A 19,201-nucleotide genomic window follows, 5' to 3' on the forward strand; every position below is an offset into this window, starting at 1 on the left:
ATTATCATAGTACCGAATTCTCTTATACCCGAAAGAAACCAGTTTGCTGCTCTCATGCCAATACTCGGTACTCTTACGCTCTTTTCAAGCCTTAGCGCGCTGATATTTGCACATTTGTCCCACCGTACATCAAAACAAACTCACCTGGTGAGCAGCGCTATGCAATACGGATTGGCTTAAAATAGCCACTAGGGTGGTTACTCAGGCTGGCTAACAGATGTGGACTAACTGTGCGGCCGGTAAGAGACGCAATAACTGATCAGCGCTCTGAAACTCTACTACGTTTAAAAATATCGCATCGTTCTCTGATAATTGCTATTGCTGTTGTTGTCAGGTCACTCTCGCTCTCTACGGTGGTTAAAATTAAAACACTCGTATATGTTTCACCTGTATAAAAAATGGAAAAGGTGAGCAACAACAACGCACAGCAACAACGGCGGACAGCAGAAGCGACCGTTTTGAGTCAACGCGAGGAAGAAGTAACAAAGCAACAACAACAACAGCGCATACGATACGAGTACATGCTTTAGTCAGCCAGCCATGCAGGCGAGTGTATGTGTGTCAGTATGTACATTTACTATATGTGTGTTGACGGCAGGTAAGCAGGTAAGCAAAGGCAAAAGGCAACAGCAACACAGCGCTGCGAGGTTCGTCTGCGGCAAAGCACTGCTGTCCAATCAGTCTGAACTCGGTTACCGACAACGATGAAACATACGGCGGCGCTTGAGTGGCTTACTATTCGGCTTTAGTTGGACTCGTTGGTTGGTTCTTCTTCGCATTTCGTTCATTTCCTGATCGCGTCGCGTACACCTTCGACGCGCTTACCTCGCCAATCCATCGACCACCACTCCAAGCACAGGGGCGACAATTGGTCGTACGTACCCACGAATTTTAAACTTTTAATGAAGCGTTTTTTGTGTGATTTTCGAAATTTCGCATTGACATTCCATAAGCGCTTTCGGTGTCTGCAGCGCCTGCAAGCCGTCGCGTTTAAGTAAAAAGAATAATATTAATTAATTGCAACAACAATTCGCATAATTTGCATGAATGCCTGCGAAAGTAAAGAAAGTGAGTTATCTGATTGCTGAAGGGGGAAAGAAATCTTAAGGAAATATTTACCCAAAGCAAATGCAATGAATTGTGCAAAGTGACAAAGTAAACGCAGGAAGTTGGATGCGAATTTGTGTGGCGCTGTGCTTTTGCGTGGGCGAGCTTGAGCAGGCAGACTCCGAGCCGTCGCTAAACGGCCGCCAAGAGAAAAGCAAATATTTGCGGACCAAAATAAAATACTTCGGCGCGTCTAAGTTGTTTTTATGGAAAATTATTGAAATTGAAATACAGTAATTATGTTGACAGCAACAAAGCAACAAAGCGAGGCACGAATTATCGAAAATCCGACGCGCTAAACAGTAATAATTTCTTGTAAATAATTGTTTTCCCCACAGCAAATGTGCCTTAATAGTGCTTTCTGACCGACTAACGTATATACATATGTATGTGTGTATTAAATTTTTGACATAACAGCGTTAAGTGCTCTGAAAAACGCTAAGATTTTTAAAATAAACAGAATTATTTCTAAGTGATCAAGTGCCTTTCGCGTATGCCTTTTTTCAAAAAAAATTATTTTATAAAAGTAAAATTAAACGCAGTGGCAACTTTGGTGTTTCTAGAATTGAAATATTAAATAAAAATATAAAAAATAAAATAAAGAAATATAAAATAGAATAAATTTTACTGATAAATTTGTCAAAGTGGCAGCTTGCTGCTGCGACGCTCAAAAGCAAAAGTAACGGAGTTTATACAAAAGTGTTTTAAATGCATACGGATATCATAATTGGCGATCAGTTTGTGCCATCAACAAATTATTGGGTAATGCAGGTGAGTAAATTCATTAACATTATTTGAATAATTAAAGTTTCAAAGGACGGAGTTTTGTAAATAGTTAACAACATGCAATTGGAAAGTGATTCCAAAAATGAAAAATTGAGTTAATAGTAACAAATTCAAGCTTTGAAATAAAGTAGAATAAAAAATTAAAAAAAAAATTAACTAAAAGCAACTAAATAAAAAAAATGTTTAAATTAAGTGAAAATCAAATGCAAATAAATTAAATCAGCTGAGGGAAAAACCTTTGTGTTGTATTAATATTGGAAAAAGTAAAGAAAAAATTTAAGCAAAAAAATTCAAAATATTATACAAAAGAGGAAAAAAAAATAAAATTAAAGAAATAAAAAGATATAATAAAATAATATAAAGTAAAATAAAATAAAGCGGTAATAACTAAATGAATAAATACTTAACAAAAACAACTTTAAACAAAGTATAATAAAAAAGTAAAATAATATAAAATAAAATGAAGTAAAATAAGTTAAAGTAAAACAATAAAATAATATATGAAAAATAATCAAAAGCAAATTAAATTAAATACAAAAATAAAATAATAAATAAAAATGAAAAATAAATTTCAAAAATTATAAAATAAAACAATATAAAGTAAATTAAAAAATTAAACTATATTAAATAAACAAACAATAAATTAATCATAAAATAAAATAAAATATAATAAAATAAAAATTAAAATAACTTAAAGTAAAACTAAAAAAAAATAATTTTCAAAAAAGAGATAAACAGAATTGAAACTTTAAGGGGTCAGTAGGGTAATCTGGCCTGTTTTTTGACATCTTTTTTTCATAGAAATTTTTATTTTACAATAGACAAACAAATGTTTTCGCATATCATGAGGTATATCATGAGGTATATCGTGGAGTGTATGTTGATAAATAAAAGAGTAATTAACTTTTTTTTAATTATTATTATTGTAATAACATTGTCAATAAATTATAAAAAACAAAGGGACGATAGCCAGGCGTTTTGTGAACATTTAAAACGTCGAGCGGTATTATTATTTTTGGACCCTTTTTGGAAACCTTCCATTGGTAAAGTGGGTTTATGCATTAATTCTAAGGGTATAAGGGAACAGAAAATGCAAAAAAAATTGTTTTTTTGAAAAAAGACCCCTTAAATTAAAAAATAAAAGAGTCAAACAAAAATTAAAGAATCAAATAAATAAAATACTAAAACTATTAAATTTGTATTATTTAGTATTGAAAATATTACAATTTAAAATATTAAAAATATTGTGCTTTAAAAAAAATATAAAAATATTTCTAATTAAAAAAATTTGAGCAGTTAAAAAATAAATGAAAGCGATATTAATTTCAAAATCTGCAAACGACAAAAGGAAAGAATTATTTTGTTACATATTTTACAAACCATTCGATGTGTTTTAAGCATAGTATCCGTATCACCGTCGGGAAACGAACATGCCATCGAATTCTCAAATTTCACAGCAGAACCCCATCATATGTACATATGTAAACAATAATAGCATAGGTTGATAGACTATGGGGTAATCACTTAATTAATCAGTTATAACTGTCAACATACATACATACCCATAAATTGTTATCTAAAATGCAAAAGAGCGTAACATCACTTTTTATAATTTAACAATACAAGAAATAGAACTATTTAAAATAGAAGCTACTTCTATTGCGACATAGTTTGAATTTGGTTTGGCGTCTGATATCAGTTATACAAACTGGTTATACTTACATTACATTATTTTACAATAATTAATAATCTATTGTGAATCGTAGTCAATAAAAAAACTCTATTTCGAATATTTTGTAGATATGTTGTTTTGTATTTTAGTTGACTCTGCTGTACTCACCTGCATTTAGCACCGTTAGCGCGGTACTTTGCGAACAGATTTATTTGTTCACCAATTCAATTGTGGTCATAAAGCTGTGTACAATTTTGTTTACATTTTGTTGTTGTTGCAATAAATAGATACTGCCTTTGATTAAATGGAAAAAGAGCTTTGCTAGTTAAACGATTTATTTTTCATTTATCGTGAGGTGAATGTGCTATTTTATACTTGAGTTTTCGGTTACAAAAACAATATGGCAGAAAAGTAAGCGAGAAAATGCTTCTTCTGTCTCTTTTTGCAACAATAATTTGTCCGTAATAATTGTGGAATTTTTTGGCCTAAAACACAGGTGATTGAGCGTGAGAGCTGCCGCTGAGATAATTTTTGATTTTCTCGTCACCAAAAAGCGCTTTCAGTCACATAAGTATGCCCTATTTGCGATTAGCTTTATATCTATTATTATTTTATCTATTGCTACGTGATCGACTCTTCATACTCTATACTCCGTATTAAGTTGATCATAAAGTTTGTAGCACCAAGAACGTACTAGGGATACCCTATAAAGTATATAAATAAATGATCAGCGTGAGGAGCTGAGTCTCTTTAGTCGGTCTGTTCATATACGCGTGAACTAGTCCCTCATTCTTTGAGATATCGTTCTGAAATTCTTCGCAAAATCATATAAATTGATCGATAAAATTCAAGTCCTTCTACGGAAAACTTTTTATTTGACCAGACATCTTCACGTAGTAATCCGAAGTCCAGATCAGATATCTATAGCATAAAACTGCCATACAAACTTATCGATCAAAATCAAATGAAAGCTTTTTTATACCCTCTCATGCTATAAAAAACCCCAGTGCAGGGTATTATAGATTCGTTGTAGCCGAAGTAAACGTTTTTGCTTATTGTTTACTATCTTGGCGAGTATGCCGAGCCGTCGGCAAAACATGAATCAATTTGTAGGTGTCCGCGCGTTATCGCTTGTCAGCGCATATCAACAACTTAGCGCTGTTGCCAAGCAGGTCCTATTTGTAAACACATAAGCTGGCACACATTCACACAGACGTCTTCGCCACTAAACTGTTGAAACGCGTGCGGTGCAATCCTCTTGACTCCATTTTACACGCATTGCACCCTTTACCTGCTATACCAACATGCAAAACCTATGGAAGGAATAGGAGAACCCCTACATATGTACATTTACGTATGCCTCGCTGTCCGACCATCGAGTCTCAGAGGCAACTTGTTTATTTACACGTGCTGCTTGGTACATTTGCTCGCGACGGTTCGCGTAAATGTTTGCTTGTCCGTCCAACCGGCGGTTGAACGTTGGCAAGGTATCTACGACTGCAACCCGGTGCCTCATGCGCTTTTTTCTCATTCAACTGCGAGGCAGCAAACGGAATGCGGCGTTGAGATCTTTTCTACCTTTTTATGCCTCGCTGCTCCATTGTCACACTTGTCATATTAATGCCTCTTTAATGCCAACTGCGATGTTGCAATGCGCGCTCACCTCTGCGGACATCCTTTTAGTTGCTGCTTTAATACGGTTGTTGTTGTACTGCTGTTTATTATTATTTTCTGTTGTCGCTTTCCAAATGAAGCGCGAAAATAGCAAAAAAATAAAAAGGAAAAGCGTAGTGAAATGTTGTAAGTGTAACGCTTGAAGTTCGCGAAAAAAAGTGTAAATTTAAAAGTGTTAATATTTCATTTACTTATCGCGCTTGTTAAGCGGTTTCCTGTGACAAAAGGCACTTAATTATTTATTTAAATATGAATCGTGCGTAAATATGGGTTGCCTGCACTCATAACAGCCCAAATACATATATACATTTGTATATACATAAGAATTTATATATTCGTATGTGTTTTGCGTTCATAAGGCCACGGGTCGTCCGCAGTTCGCAAACATTGCCAATAATCAATATTTAAGATATACACTCGCATTTTTCTCTTAAAACCGGTTTTAACAGGAAACTCTTATCAAAAGTTGTCGCACGAATTATTTACCCACCGACATTTTAAATACGGATTTTTATTTTAAGTCGCTCTGTTTTTGAAAATATGGTAAACAAATTAAAGCTTTTTCTTTTTAGTTACATTTTTGAAATTTTTAGAAGAATTGGTTGATTCTGCTTCATTTTAAAATTGATCTAGTATATAAAAAAAAACGATTTGACTTTCAGTATTTGTTACAAAATATCGGGGGAATGTTTATTTTAGTATCCCATTTTGAAGAGGTTTTGCGCAAAGAGGGATGGAGCTTTTGAATAATAGCACCCTTCCCCCCTAGGACCACGGGGGGCTCTAGGGCAGCCTCCTGAAAATGGTGTAAAATCGTAGTTTTTCCATACAATTTTCACTAATTATTATAAAATTTATGTATTTTTACGCATAGAGTGACTCTATGTTTAGTATTTTTATTATTTCAATGAATTAAAGTGGAAATCCACTTTATTTAAATAATAAAAACACTGAAAATTAAAAATTGTATATGTATCGGTAATACCAAGATAACCCAACCAACCATTTATACAAGACCATGAAAAGTGGGCAATATATTACGTCCTTATAACGAAAATTTGGAATAAAAACTCGCGCGAAATAGCTGATATTCAGTAATTTTGCTTACATTTCAAGGAACAGTATAACACGTAATTGAAAGCTGTTTTATTTATTAAATTGTACATAAAATTGCAACTTAAAGTTCATAATTTATCATTAATTCAATTAAATATATTACAAAGAATGTGTGTGTGTTAAATTGGTTAAATTTTTTGCAAGCAGTGCAACAAAAACTTCAAAAGAAGAGAGCCATTGTTTGAGCAAATGGGAAAATGTGCGTTTTTTGCTTACTTATATCTAAAAAACAAATTAACATTTAACAATAAATTTACATTTAAACCAAAGTTTAATTCATTGGCTCTCCGTGCTATATAAATTTTAAAAAATCCGTGCACGCATTTAAGAGGAATAAGCAGTGAAAATGAGATACTGAAACGAACCTAACCCAAATATCGCATTTAACCTTGCTGGGACTAAATTTTTTGTACTCACTCATACTGTAATATCGTTGAATTTTCAATCAGTTCTTAAAGAAGGACTGTCGTCTTACATTAGATAGATAGCGATGATCTCAGTATCTCTTATGAATGGATAAAATTAATTTTGGTTAATGTTTTGGGTATGAAGTATTTCAATACCAGATTCATACCAAATGATTGGATATGCCTTTTTGCCCAAACACGAAGCAAGAGTCATCGCTCAACCATCACATTCTTAAAGCCTTACTCTTTCTGATATTTCTGTTTCGGAAACCGGAAAACTCGCTTCGGGGAAGGCGTCATGAGTCCAAACATCCATTATATGAAAAACGCTAAGCACACACCAATTGACGTATGTATACGGTAGAGATCAAACTTTACACGAACGTTAAAAAAGGTTGTACTAATCTTAGAAAATATTTTATTAAAGATTTGTTATAGTTTATATAGACCATCCATTCGAGTCAAATTTGATCTTGGTGTGTAAGGGGAGCTGTATCAATGATCCGTTTTCTAATAGTTCCTCTTCTTTATTTCGTTTTCTAATGAAGGTTTAGTTCTGACGCTCACTTAACTCTGTTTTGTTGTTTTTGCTAGATCAGGCTTTAAGTTTTTCATGCAATTCACTTAGTAGATGAAATATTTAATCTACGAAACTCAAAACACCGGTAATTTAGTGAAAATTTGGTAGAAGACTTAATAGTTTCGTTAAAAAAATTTTTGAGTTCTTAATTCTAAGGGCCGACTCTGCGAAAAAAGAATGATTCTCAAATTGATTTTTGCAGTATTTAAAGTTTTTGGTTGTAAAAATTGTTTATTATATTTCAATCGATTTGAAGTTTTTAGATTAATTAAATTAGCTTATAGCTATGCGACTGTGATTTTGGAAACCGTTTCTTGCTAATTTTGGGTTGCTAAAACTAAAATGATAGTAAAAATTTACTGACACTTTGGAATGGTTGTGGTTTAGTCAAGGGGTGTGGGATCAAACCACCATCATTTACTAAAATGACAAAAATAACTGTACGTGATAAAGAACTTGTGAACTCAAATTCGTAATCAGAACATATAAAAGTCCCCACAGACCTCTTAGCATTCGAAAACTTTTCTTTCAGATTTGTTGAATAGCGTTATTTATATAACTGCTGGTTGATCAATGTCACAGTATTTAGTTCATTGGTTCTATAGAAGTTCCCAAAATCACAAAATATTTAAATATATTGTAATTGCACGAAGTTCTAACAACTTGATTGAATCGTCTTATTAACATTTATGACAATAAGGTTTCATTGATTTAAAACAAAAATATGTAAGAAAGTATTTAATATGGACAATATCACAGATCAAAGCCTTTTGTGGAAAATTTTAAAGGACAATTTACTATTTAAAAGTAGCAAATGGTCTCAAATCAAATGAAGAGACTCAATGAAGGACAACTTCGAGTAGGAACGAAATAGAATCAGTTGGAATTAAATTAATTAAATTTTACTCAGCGATAAAAAGGAAATTTAGATTTTTACACTATGAGATTAATACCTAACCATAAACTAATACTACTATAATTATCTTTATATCGGAATATCGCAGTTAATTGAAAATAACTGACACACACACATTCAAAAACAACAACAACGACTAGCTGATTGCAACTACATGTGCAGATGACTAAGCGATGGTATTCCCCGAAGGCCCTACGACATGTGCCACATTTGCCATTCATACACACAAACACATATGTACGCTCATATATGTACATATGTTTACACAATAATGAAAGTAAATATTAAGCGATAAGCCCGTTTTCTCTAGGCGCTCAAGAATAGTACAATCGGTTTGTTAGTATGCATATTTCAGTGTTTTCTGTCACATCTCTGCCGGAACACTTCCTTTTCTGTGTCACATCCCGTTTGCTTGCGCGCTAAAAGTTTTACAACCGCTTAACAATTGTTGAACTAATTAAGCATTTTGCTGGCAAATATTTACTTTTGGCCTTTGTTGTTGTTTTCGTCGTTGGGCCGCTAAACTACAAAAGCCATTCAATAAACGGCAGACAGACGGACGGACTGCCCGCAAACGCAACAAGTCATCGATGCCATCGCTGATACATACATCTATACATTCATACTGCAAGTGTCTACAACAACAACAGCACCTATTTGCTTTGGGTTATGTACGAGTTGTATGTATGTGTGTAGCGGTTCGCTTGCCATCTGGCGGTGTGTGTGTGTGTGCCAACTGTCAATACGGCAATTGTCATCGTGTGTGGCGCTGATATGACCAATGAGCCGTTTGTGCATTTGCCATTGCCGGTACCGTTGTTTTGGCGTTTTGAATATGCCTGCGGCTGCCCGCGGGGAAAAAGCTAATGCAATGTCAATACATAAAGAATTCTTACAAAAGTGTGGTGCCTATCTGCAGGGAGAATTTCTGTAAATTAAAATGTCGAGATAAGAAAGTTGGTGTGCTGTAGCTTTTACAGTTCCGTGCATTTGCTCTTATTGTTGTTGTGCAATGTAAAGTTTCCCACGCCAGACTTTCGTACACATCAATGTGTGAGTATGTATGTATGTCACTTTTTATTCTGTGCACGGAAATTCGCTTGTGATTGTAGACTTTGTGTTTTATGAGGGCTTTCCTGGAATTTTATGAAGTTAACTGTCTGTGTGATTGCACATATCTGAAATATATATACTTACATCTAGATAAGATGCATTTTAATTTGAGTACCGTTTGTCTATTTGTGATATACACATGTTCACATTCTTCAAATTTTATTGCTCGCTATGTGGGTGGCTTTGAGAGCAACTTCTGATATGACATTTCATGAAAATTCATTCATACATACATATGTACATACATACAAATAACATCTGCTGAAAAATGTTGGATTTGCTAGTTGATAATACAAGTTACTTTTTACGGGTAATTGCTGTCCACTTTGAGGAAGTTCTTGTTCTTACGAATTGAGGTAAAATGAAAGTGTGCTTTGAGGAATTTGGTTGTTTGATTGGCTGGCTGGCTTAAAATCATTGCATAATATATGTAGTTGATGCCCAAGAAAAGTGTAGAGAATATAGAAACAAATTTTTAGTGTTGTATTGGTAATAGCACGTGATCCTGTATGTATAGGAGTAAGCTACTATTAGGAAGGTCTTTTGCCTAAATTATTCTTCAAGGAGAAAATGTGATAAAAACTCTCTATAAAATTTAGTCCGGACAGGTCAAAACGATAAAAATTGTTTTTTTTAGGATGTTCGTAGGAAATTTGATCTCCTTATGTCAATTCGTGTGAGTTTTAGAGCTGTCTTTTAGGATGCAAAAGGTTTACCTAGCGATTACTTCTGTGGAAAAAAATTAACAGCAAGCTTGAAACTTTGTGTTTCCAATTGAATCATGATTACGAAATTGTAGAAAAAGTTGCAGAAGTGTTTCGAGTAGTGTACTTGTGAAGGTATCGAAATATTGTTTCATGCAAGTTGTGCATTGACCTATGTTAATGACAATAATATCGAAAAAATAAAAGAGTATTTGCCTCAAAATCGGCGTGTCAGTATCAAAAAGAAAACTGAAGATCTAAAAATCTCTTATATATCGATTTAACATATTTTGGTTAATGCTTTGGTTATGATGCGTTTCAATACTAGTTTCGTATTCCAAAAAACCTCAATGTTTTCAAAAAACAATGTAAAGTGGTGACTAGCCATCGGTTTGCGAATATGATCAGCCGAGGCCAATTATCAAGTTTTTTAGGCTCTGGATCCTACTTGTATTTTAAAAGCGATTTCTATTAAAATTCGTGAAAATGTATTTTTTTTATCAATCTTGGTCCGTTATAAATTATAAATATAATTTCAATTTCGTGCACAAAACTCCACTGAGTAACCAAATAAATTATTCACTTACCGAAACTGGAGCTGCAGACAATAAACACCCAACCTTTTCCGTAACTTGTGACCATTCTTCGCTAAAAAGTGCAATAAATTCAAAAATAAGAAAGTCATAAATTATTAACTGCCCCAATTCAAACTAGCCAATTAATGCTAAATAGGACACTTGAATAGAACCATCCATAGGCACTTAAAATTTTTGATAAATTTATATTTCCCTTTCAACAACTTTTATTACACTGAGGATGCTCCTCGACGTGGTGACGGCCTATTCGACCCACTCGACCCATAAACATTGTGAAATATCAACTAATTCTCCAATAACATATACAAATAATTTATTTAATTGCCTAGTTGTAAATAAAATGAAACGAATCGTCTCATTCAGAAATTCTAGAAAAAAAAACAACGCTCAACTTTGTGCATTTTGATCTTCCACTTGTCAACTATGCCAAAAAAGCTTATATTTTAGGCCATAAACTTTTTGTTACCGCCAATAAAACCGCTATCTTATCGCTTATTTGAATAAAATATATTTTTATTAATAAATACACTTGTTCTGCATAGAAGAATTGACGAAACAAGTCCCAAAAAAGTTTATGTCGCGAAAGCGTTGCAATTAAGTTATTAGTTGTATATAAAAATGTAAAAAAAATGTATGCTACATAAATAAATTGTCGCCACGGTACTTCAAAACGTATACTGTGCCCACCTATCCCCAAATATTTGCTTATGAACTTCATACAATTATATGGTAATAAATTTTAAAGCCAACTCCACCCTCAAAATTGGACTTTTCTTACTTGTGTGGGGTACAATAGACATTTTTGTTGTTGTAGAAAACTGAAGAATACCACAAACTGTATATGAGTACGGCACGATATATTCAAATGTGCGCCTGTCGCAATTTTCGGCGTCTCAAGACATTTTCTTTGTGAATTATAATCAGCTGTGTTTGCTTCTTCAAACCTGGGAATGTGGTGAATCGAACACACAATTGGCGTAAATTGCAAGAACTGGTATAATAGAATAGAACTGTAATATAGGGATTATGGCCTGCCTTTAATGAAATAAAGATATTTGTATAAATTTGACCGTGAGTCGTCTGTTGAAACTGCGCTCCCAAATTAAATCGATAAAAACTCTAGATTGGTGAAATCTCTTTTTATATTCTTGTGAAGTTTCATCTCTCTATGTCAATGAGTGAATGTTTTGCACCTTTTTTCTTTCGGCTGGAAAAGTTTATCTGGCTATTTTTACCAAGGTAATAGATTGTGCTTGAAATCGTTGCAAATGTTGCAGAAGCATTCAGTGGAGTGTAGTCGTCCATCCGCCTATGTTAATAACGATAACAACAAAAAAGTAAAGAATCATTGCTTCACAACTGTCGGGTTAATATTAGAGATACTATATATCAGAAGATCACATTTTATGTATATTCTCAACATATGTATTTTGAGTAATTTTTTTCGTATGAAGCGTGCTACAATCGTACAAAAATACTTGCCCTTTTTAAATACCTACGTCGGGTCGCCAAATAGTTGCTTGAGAATGTAGCTGACGACCCATCCCATAACTTATCAAAGACATCATTATTGGAGGCTTATGAATATGAAATTGAAACTGTTCAACAATCTAACGAATGGCACTCCAAAAATTAGCCAAAATCGAAACAAGGAAAATTCGGTGAAATTTGTATGGAAAATAAGTTTAGTTATTTCCATTCTTGTATTTGCGAAAGAGCCAAATTTGAGGGCGATAAAAAGGATTTGTATTAAATTATGTGAGAATTTACTTATTTTCTGTCAGTTCAGTTCAAATTAGCTCAAATAATATACATATGAATATACAGATTCTCACCTATATTTTAATCTCTACATCATACATTTTACAAGAAGACGCAATCGAGCATCGCTTGATTGCCAATTAGACTCGACAACATCGCAGATTTCGCATTTACATTTTATTAATAGCTGCATATTCCTCTAATAGCTGTCCAAACGCGCATACACACATCCGTTTGCGTTTGAGCGTTGGAGCAGCGGCAATTCTTTAAATTTTTATGCATTTATGTACGGCGATTGCCAACTAATCAGCAATCAGCAATGTAAGTATGCTGCTAAGTGCCGCAAACAAGTCATAAAGCATTAAATTGATTGTTTAGCAAATAAGTTTGGATTTTATTTATATAAATTTATGTATTCACGCGTACATATATGTATGTACATATGTATGTGTGTGAGCAACAAAACAATATATAAATGATAATTTATGTATATAATCAGTTAGTAATAATCTAATAACTTTGATTTATAAGCAATTTTTTGCGTTGCCTGCACATGCAACCAACCATTAAGTCACAACAACAACAACAATAATGACAACAAAAGCATTAAATATTATTAGCGCAAATGCATAAAAATAACAATAAGAAAACCAGCTTGTCGTTGCCACCTTCCACGCCAGTTCCGTGTTCGCGAGGTGTCCACCCGCAATCGCTTGCAGGGACGATTTGTTCTGGAGCATTATGTAGTTGCATTAACGAGCTGCTATGATTTTGTATAATTTTGAAATTTAATTAGCACACTTAATTGTATGCATTGCTGATTTTAATTATATTAATAAGAACTTGTATAATGGACTGCCATGCTTAAATGACTTCCTTTAACTTGCGCCAGCCATACTTTTATTTGGCTATAAACTTCGTTTCGAAGAACCCTATAGTTAAAAGATAATTACGTAATGGTTGCCGGGTTAAGGCTACTGTGATGCTATAAGTTCAGATCTGTCTGAGAATACTAGGGTGATCTCTAAATAAAGGGAATACTTTTTTACAGCAAATTTCCTAAACATACTTCGCAAGTAATAAGTGGATTCATATATACTATTTGGTTGAAATCACTCGTATAGTTCAATAAAAGATGTCGCATGGAAGTTAAAATCCAGATTTCCATTTCTAGAATCAATTATATTTATCGATTAAATTATTTTTACCCAATAATGACAGTGTCATAATCACTTCATGTGCTAATTATTGTATACTCATTATAGTAAAAAATTTAATCGGCAAACATAACAGGAATCATTCAGAAGCTAAAAATGTATTTATCAATAAATTATATAAACTATTGGGCTCTAACTCTTAAATTGATAAAGGTCTGATTGTTCGTAGATATTCATACTAAATAGTAGAGCAAACACTTTCATGTATATTTAAATTGCTCAGTTCCTTTGGTAGGAGATGTCCAAGTATAGAAATATATACATAATTGTGAGCAAATAGCACATCTTTAGCGAGAAAACTTTCCTCTTAGCGTTAATATTGATATAAATAATATTTATAAATATTTAGGTATTTACACTGGTATTTTACCGCAATTATAAACAAATAAATTGTCATGGTTCATTCAACCGGCTCTATGTCTGATCCTCTAAAGAGTCATGTTTTGAGTTATTTGCACCTGGCAGCGAAATGTAATTACCGTATTGTTAATTTTATTGTAGACTATTAAATAAATAATAAAATTCCGAGTCCAAGTTTAACAAGAAAGTGATATCGGATGATATCTATTCTGAGATCGATTGTTGATATTCATTTATAATGAAAAGAAAAGTATATTCGGGAATAATTTATTGTTCAGCGTGTTTGGAGTTCCTTTGTTATTTGGTACCATTTCGGCATAATTATAATATAAACAAATATTTTTACTCTTCGAAATTTAAAAAAATGTGAAAACTTTGCTCAAGCCTATCTTCAAAGTCAACAAATGGTAAAAAAATAACATTATATTTAATGCTGCTGTTATTTCTAATGAATAAATAATTATAAATCGTTTCAAAATCATTTAAAGCGTTCATAAAAGAAAAAAACAAATGTTGAACATTTATTAATAATCAGCAGACAAGCATTTCACAATTAACTGTAAAGAATCGCTTTTGTATGAATTAAAAAATAAAAAAGTTTCTTAAACAGTCATTTTTTAATTTCACACAAAATTGAAAACCATTGCCATTACCAAAAGCGCTGTGGGTGCATTTGCACACATATTGACGTATGTATGAGTACATGTGTAGTATATATACATACATACATACATAAATTAAAATTGGCCAAAAGCGCTATAACAATGCCATCATTCAAAGAGTTGCAGCAGAATTGCTGAAAATTATAAATATGCGAAATTAATAATATATACTAGCGGGTGATCCCAGCAGAGCAGAAAATATAGCAGCCGTAGCTGAGAGGGTACACGAAGACAGTGGAGAGTCGGTTCGTCGCCATTCGCAGCAACTCGGACTGACTCATGGAACGACTTGGCTCATTTTATATGAAGATCATAAATTGAAATCGTATAAAATGCAACAGGTTTGGTGTGATTTATGAGCCAGTGGAATCATGGGTCCATATTTCTTTAAAAATGAGGTGAGAACGTAACCCTCAATTTCGATCGTTATCGCGCCACTATTTGATGCCTGAAATTGAAGCTCGTTATCTCCGCGAAATTTGGTACAAGAGGGCACCACTACTCACGCATCGCATCAAGCAATGGATTTATCGACAGAACACTTCGATGAGCAGATAATTTCATGTTTTGGGCCGGTCGATTGACCACCAAGATCGTGTAATATCAGCAGCGTTTGAAACGCTAAGCTACTCCCGTCGCATTTAATTTTGCTATTGCTACTCCTCTCACTTTGACATCAGCCATAGCAGATCTCTCTGAGCAGAGCAGAGCACATACTTTTACATTGTTCTGCTGTTGCTCTGCTACGGCTTCCGACGAAGTGAGAGCGGTAGCTATAGCATAGCAATAATTCCAGAAATTTCGCTGCTAAGGAAATGAAAATCCTGGAAGTGACATCGTTAGATTTCACGAGAGGTCTAAAGTATATGCGGATAATCCCGCTTCGATTCAGACTTTGGAGAAAGACATCATTTGACTATCTGAGATATAGCCTCGACCAACATTTGAAAGAGATAACCTTCAAAAAATAAATGCCAAGAGTGCTTTTTCGAATGATAATAAACATTCCCCATTAAATTTGAAGTTTCTGTGTTTTTACTTTAAAAAAGTAGAGAACCTCGAAGTGGATCACCCTTTATATACCTACTTATTTATGAAAGTATGTATGTATGCATCATAGGGAACAATTACAAACAAATAATTGCTGATTCGCATCCATTGACACGCTTTCAATGGCAATTATTCAAAATCATAAAGAATTAAATTAGGTCATAGGAGGAGAAGAAAACAAAAGCGCAAACGCAAAGGCAAATAAAAATGAAAACAATAATCCGCCAGCAAGTGCACAAAGGCACCAGTTTCACTTTTCATTAACACAAGACAATAACAGAAATTACATAAACCTCATTAAATTTAGTTTCAGAAACCCACAATTTTGCATATGAGAAAGAAGTGAAGCAAAAATCGGCGATCAAAGAAGTTCGCAGCCTCTTGAAAGAGGGAGAACCCGTGCACAGCAGGACACAAATCAATTAAATGCCAATTTTTCAAATAATTTGCGAAAAATAGAGGAAAAAGCGAAAATTACCGTTTGTTTTCAGTTTCATTTCAACAAAAACCAATAAAACGAAAAAACTCACACATACACACACGCTCCAGTGAAGCAAAAATACCACAAAGCAATGTGTAGCAGTCTACATTTAGCCAACTCATTGGCCATGTCAAAGAGCAAGCGCCGAAATGCGGCAATGAATGGAGAAAACCTCGCTGGCCGTGCGCACAAAAACAGCAACAACAATTGTTTGGAAATTATGCAATATCAATAATATCTAAAGCGAAACAGATCACACATAAAAAATTGCTCCAAAAATGCTGACAAGGTTGTTTTGCATGCTGCGGGCTGCCACGGCATCATGTGTCGCAACAATGTTGCAGACTAATGAAGATCATTTGCCGAATGTTGCAATGCCAACGAACAGCGCCGTATGAGAATTTACTTGCGTTAGAGGTTAGGCAGCGAGTTCAATGGCAAATAAAGACAACAAAAAACCAGAAAACAACAACAAAAAATAGCATCTCAACAAAAAAGTAAGAAATGACAGGAAAGCAATAAAAATTAATATATTAATATTTTTAAATAAATAAAATTAATGCGCGCCATAGGTCTAGTTCAACTGTAGCAAAGTCAGAGAAACGAGTTAACTGGAATTCGTGCGAAAAAATTTGCTACACAAAACTGAAATATTCGAAATTAATTTTTTTCTATAGCAATAAAGGAAAAAAGATCGTTTAGCTGCCCGCACTGCCATAAATTATATGAAAATCAATCACTCACACTTTCATTGCGGCCAACAGCAGCAACAACAATGCCAATATGATACAATGTGGATTTTTTCAATATCATGCGCAAGGCAAAGTGATCTTGCAGCATTATTCCGAACGAAAGTAGCACGTGAAGTGACTCGGTTTTTTGTTTTCGATAAGGATGTGTGTGTGTGTGTGTGTGTGTGTGCGGAGGCTAGTTACTACACAACTGAACGTGTCGGGTGCATGATTTACTTAGCAGTGATTTTTGTTGCCATTAATGGCTGACAATGTTACTGAGAGTTTTCAATATTTTTTGGTACTTTCTTTAAAGATTAATTTTTATGTAAAATTTTTTATTAATCTAAGCACTTTCAAAAGTATATAAGTGCTTATGTATATGCTTTGACCTACAGTTTCTTTAGGAGAAAATATTGGCGGCGAACAGCTTGTTACCACACCTGCTACTGCTCTTGTTGACTCAAAGGTATTCATTTAGTAGCATGTTCTTCTAACATCTCGAATCTCGCACTAAAGTTTTAACTAAGCTCCCGCTGAAAGCCTACTAAACGAGATCTAAGCCGCTGCATCCGATTTATTCATTATTTATTTTATTTATCGCCTTTCAGTTACAATGCTGCCATGCCATACATTGTTATTATTGTTGTTGTGGCAGTTTACGTTTACATTTGATTGGATTTAACATTTTATCCACAATTTACGGTCACGTCATCACAGCCCCAACTATGCATGCATGCAGTAGTCCTCCAGCCGCCAGCTGTTGCGCTACCAGTTGGCGGTGGTGATACAAACACAATAACAACAAATACAAAAATTCCGATACGCTCTAACTGTTGGTGGATTTTGTTGCTGTCGCCGGTGTGTTGATTTTTAGGTTTTGCGCCGGCAACGTGATCTGCAAAGCCTCATTTGACGCCGCATTAAGATCAATTATTTGATTTGGAAATCAAATCTGCATGAAATTTTTTGAAATCTAAGTCAGAAAAGCACGAAAATATTTTGCTGTGAATTTACTTTGAATTCGATGCGGATTTTTGCATTAATTTATTTGATAAATTCTTGAACGCACTCATACAAAGCGGTGCATTTACATACCTACATTGAGACTGACAACCAAATTTGGCAACTTGGTTTTGACTTTGTATAAAAAATTAGAATAAAACATTTAAAATATAAAAAAAAATTATAAAATTTCAATTTTAGTAAGATTAAAAAAATAAATATATTTGGATACCCAAAAGCCGATTTTAAATATATTTTTTGAGTTTTACTTCCGCCGAAGAGCAGTTAGATAATGCTATTTATTTTATTTTGTATTTATTTAAAAGCTAAATATTTTATATTTCGTTATAATGCTTAACTAATAAATTGTTATTTGTCTTAATTTCTCAGTTTTTATCCTTTCTTTTTACCTCACTTCTGCCTGTGTCCCCCATATTCAAAGGCTGAGCTTTAAAATCGAAATTTATTTTAAGAGCATTTCACTAAAAATTACTTCTTAAACTAAAATTCTCACACCAAACTTTCTCTTCACACATGCCGCCCAAGGTCAAAGCGTTATATAGTGAATACCGTTATTCAGCTTATGTTAATCCTGGATTCAGAGTGACAAAAACCCACACAATCTTATTAGCATTGAGGTGTATTGAAGTGGAAAAGGTCTTCCACGTACACCGGGGCCTATACAAAGGTACACACAAGCACACATACATCAACACATATGCATATATGGTGCTCATATATAAGGATCGGTAAGCTATGCTTGTCCCGAGGCGAGAAAAACAATGATTTGTAGCGCACTTCATTAAATTTTGAACAACTTTGAGACATAGATATCCACATAATTATGTGAACGTGCGTTATATTTTAAGCGATTCGATTATGACAGCACTGTCACTTAGATTAGATAAGTGATGCGTAAGTGAAGAATTACTTTTTTAATTTTTTATGTATATAGAAATTGATTAAATCTTATACGCCACGTCATCTGAGATTGACACGATTAGCAACTGGAGGTGAATGCGGGAACATATGTATGTATAGTATATATGATATTAAATAAATAGGTAAGAATCGCTATATATTTAAAAAGGCTTCTGAGCTGACATGCGAGAATTTTGCATTTGTTATACTTTTCCGAACTCTGTTAGTGCGGTTTTAAATTCCCAAAGATCCCTTTTCTCTTTATATATAACACAAAATTAATAAGAAAAACCATTTGAAATACATGATTCAGAAACCCGGTGCTCACAAGCTCCTTTTATG

The 19,201-nt window shown here is 33.7% G+C and overlaps 1 protein-coding gene across 1 annotated transcript in view; it reads left to right on the forward strand.

Moving 5' to 3' along the window:
• Nucleotides 1-693: 693 nt before the first annotated feature.
• The window catches only part of LOC126762491 (dendritic arbor reduction protein 1), a 140,910-nt gene continuing 122,402 nt past the window's right edge, over nucleotides 694-19,201 (forward strand). The window contains exon 1 of the mRNA XM_050479273.1: nucleotides 694-1,878. Coding sequence (XP_050335230.1) covers nucleotides 1,816-1,878 — 63 coding nt within the window. The 5' untranslated portion in view covers nucleotides 694-1,815. The remainder of the gene's footprint in view (nucleotides 1,879-19,201) is intronic.

Source organism: Bactrocera neohumeralis, chromosome 6, assembly GCF_024586455.1.
Source record: "Bactrocera neohumeralis isolate Rockhampton chromosome 6, APGP_CSIRO_Bneo_wtdbg2-racon-allhic-juicebox.fasta_v2, whole genome shotgun sequence".
NCBI classification, from domain to species: domain Eukaryota; kingdom Metazoa; phylum Arthropoda; class Insecta; order Diptera; family Tephritidae; genus Bactrocera; species Bactrocera neohumeralis.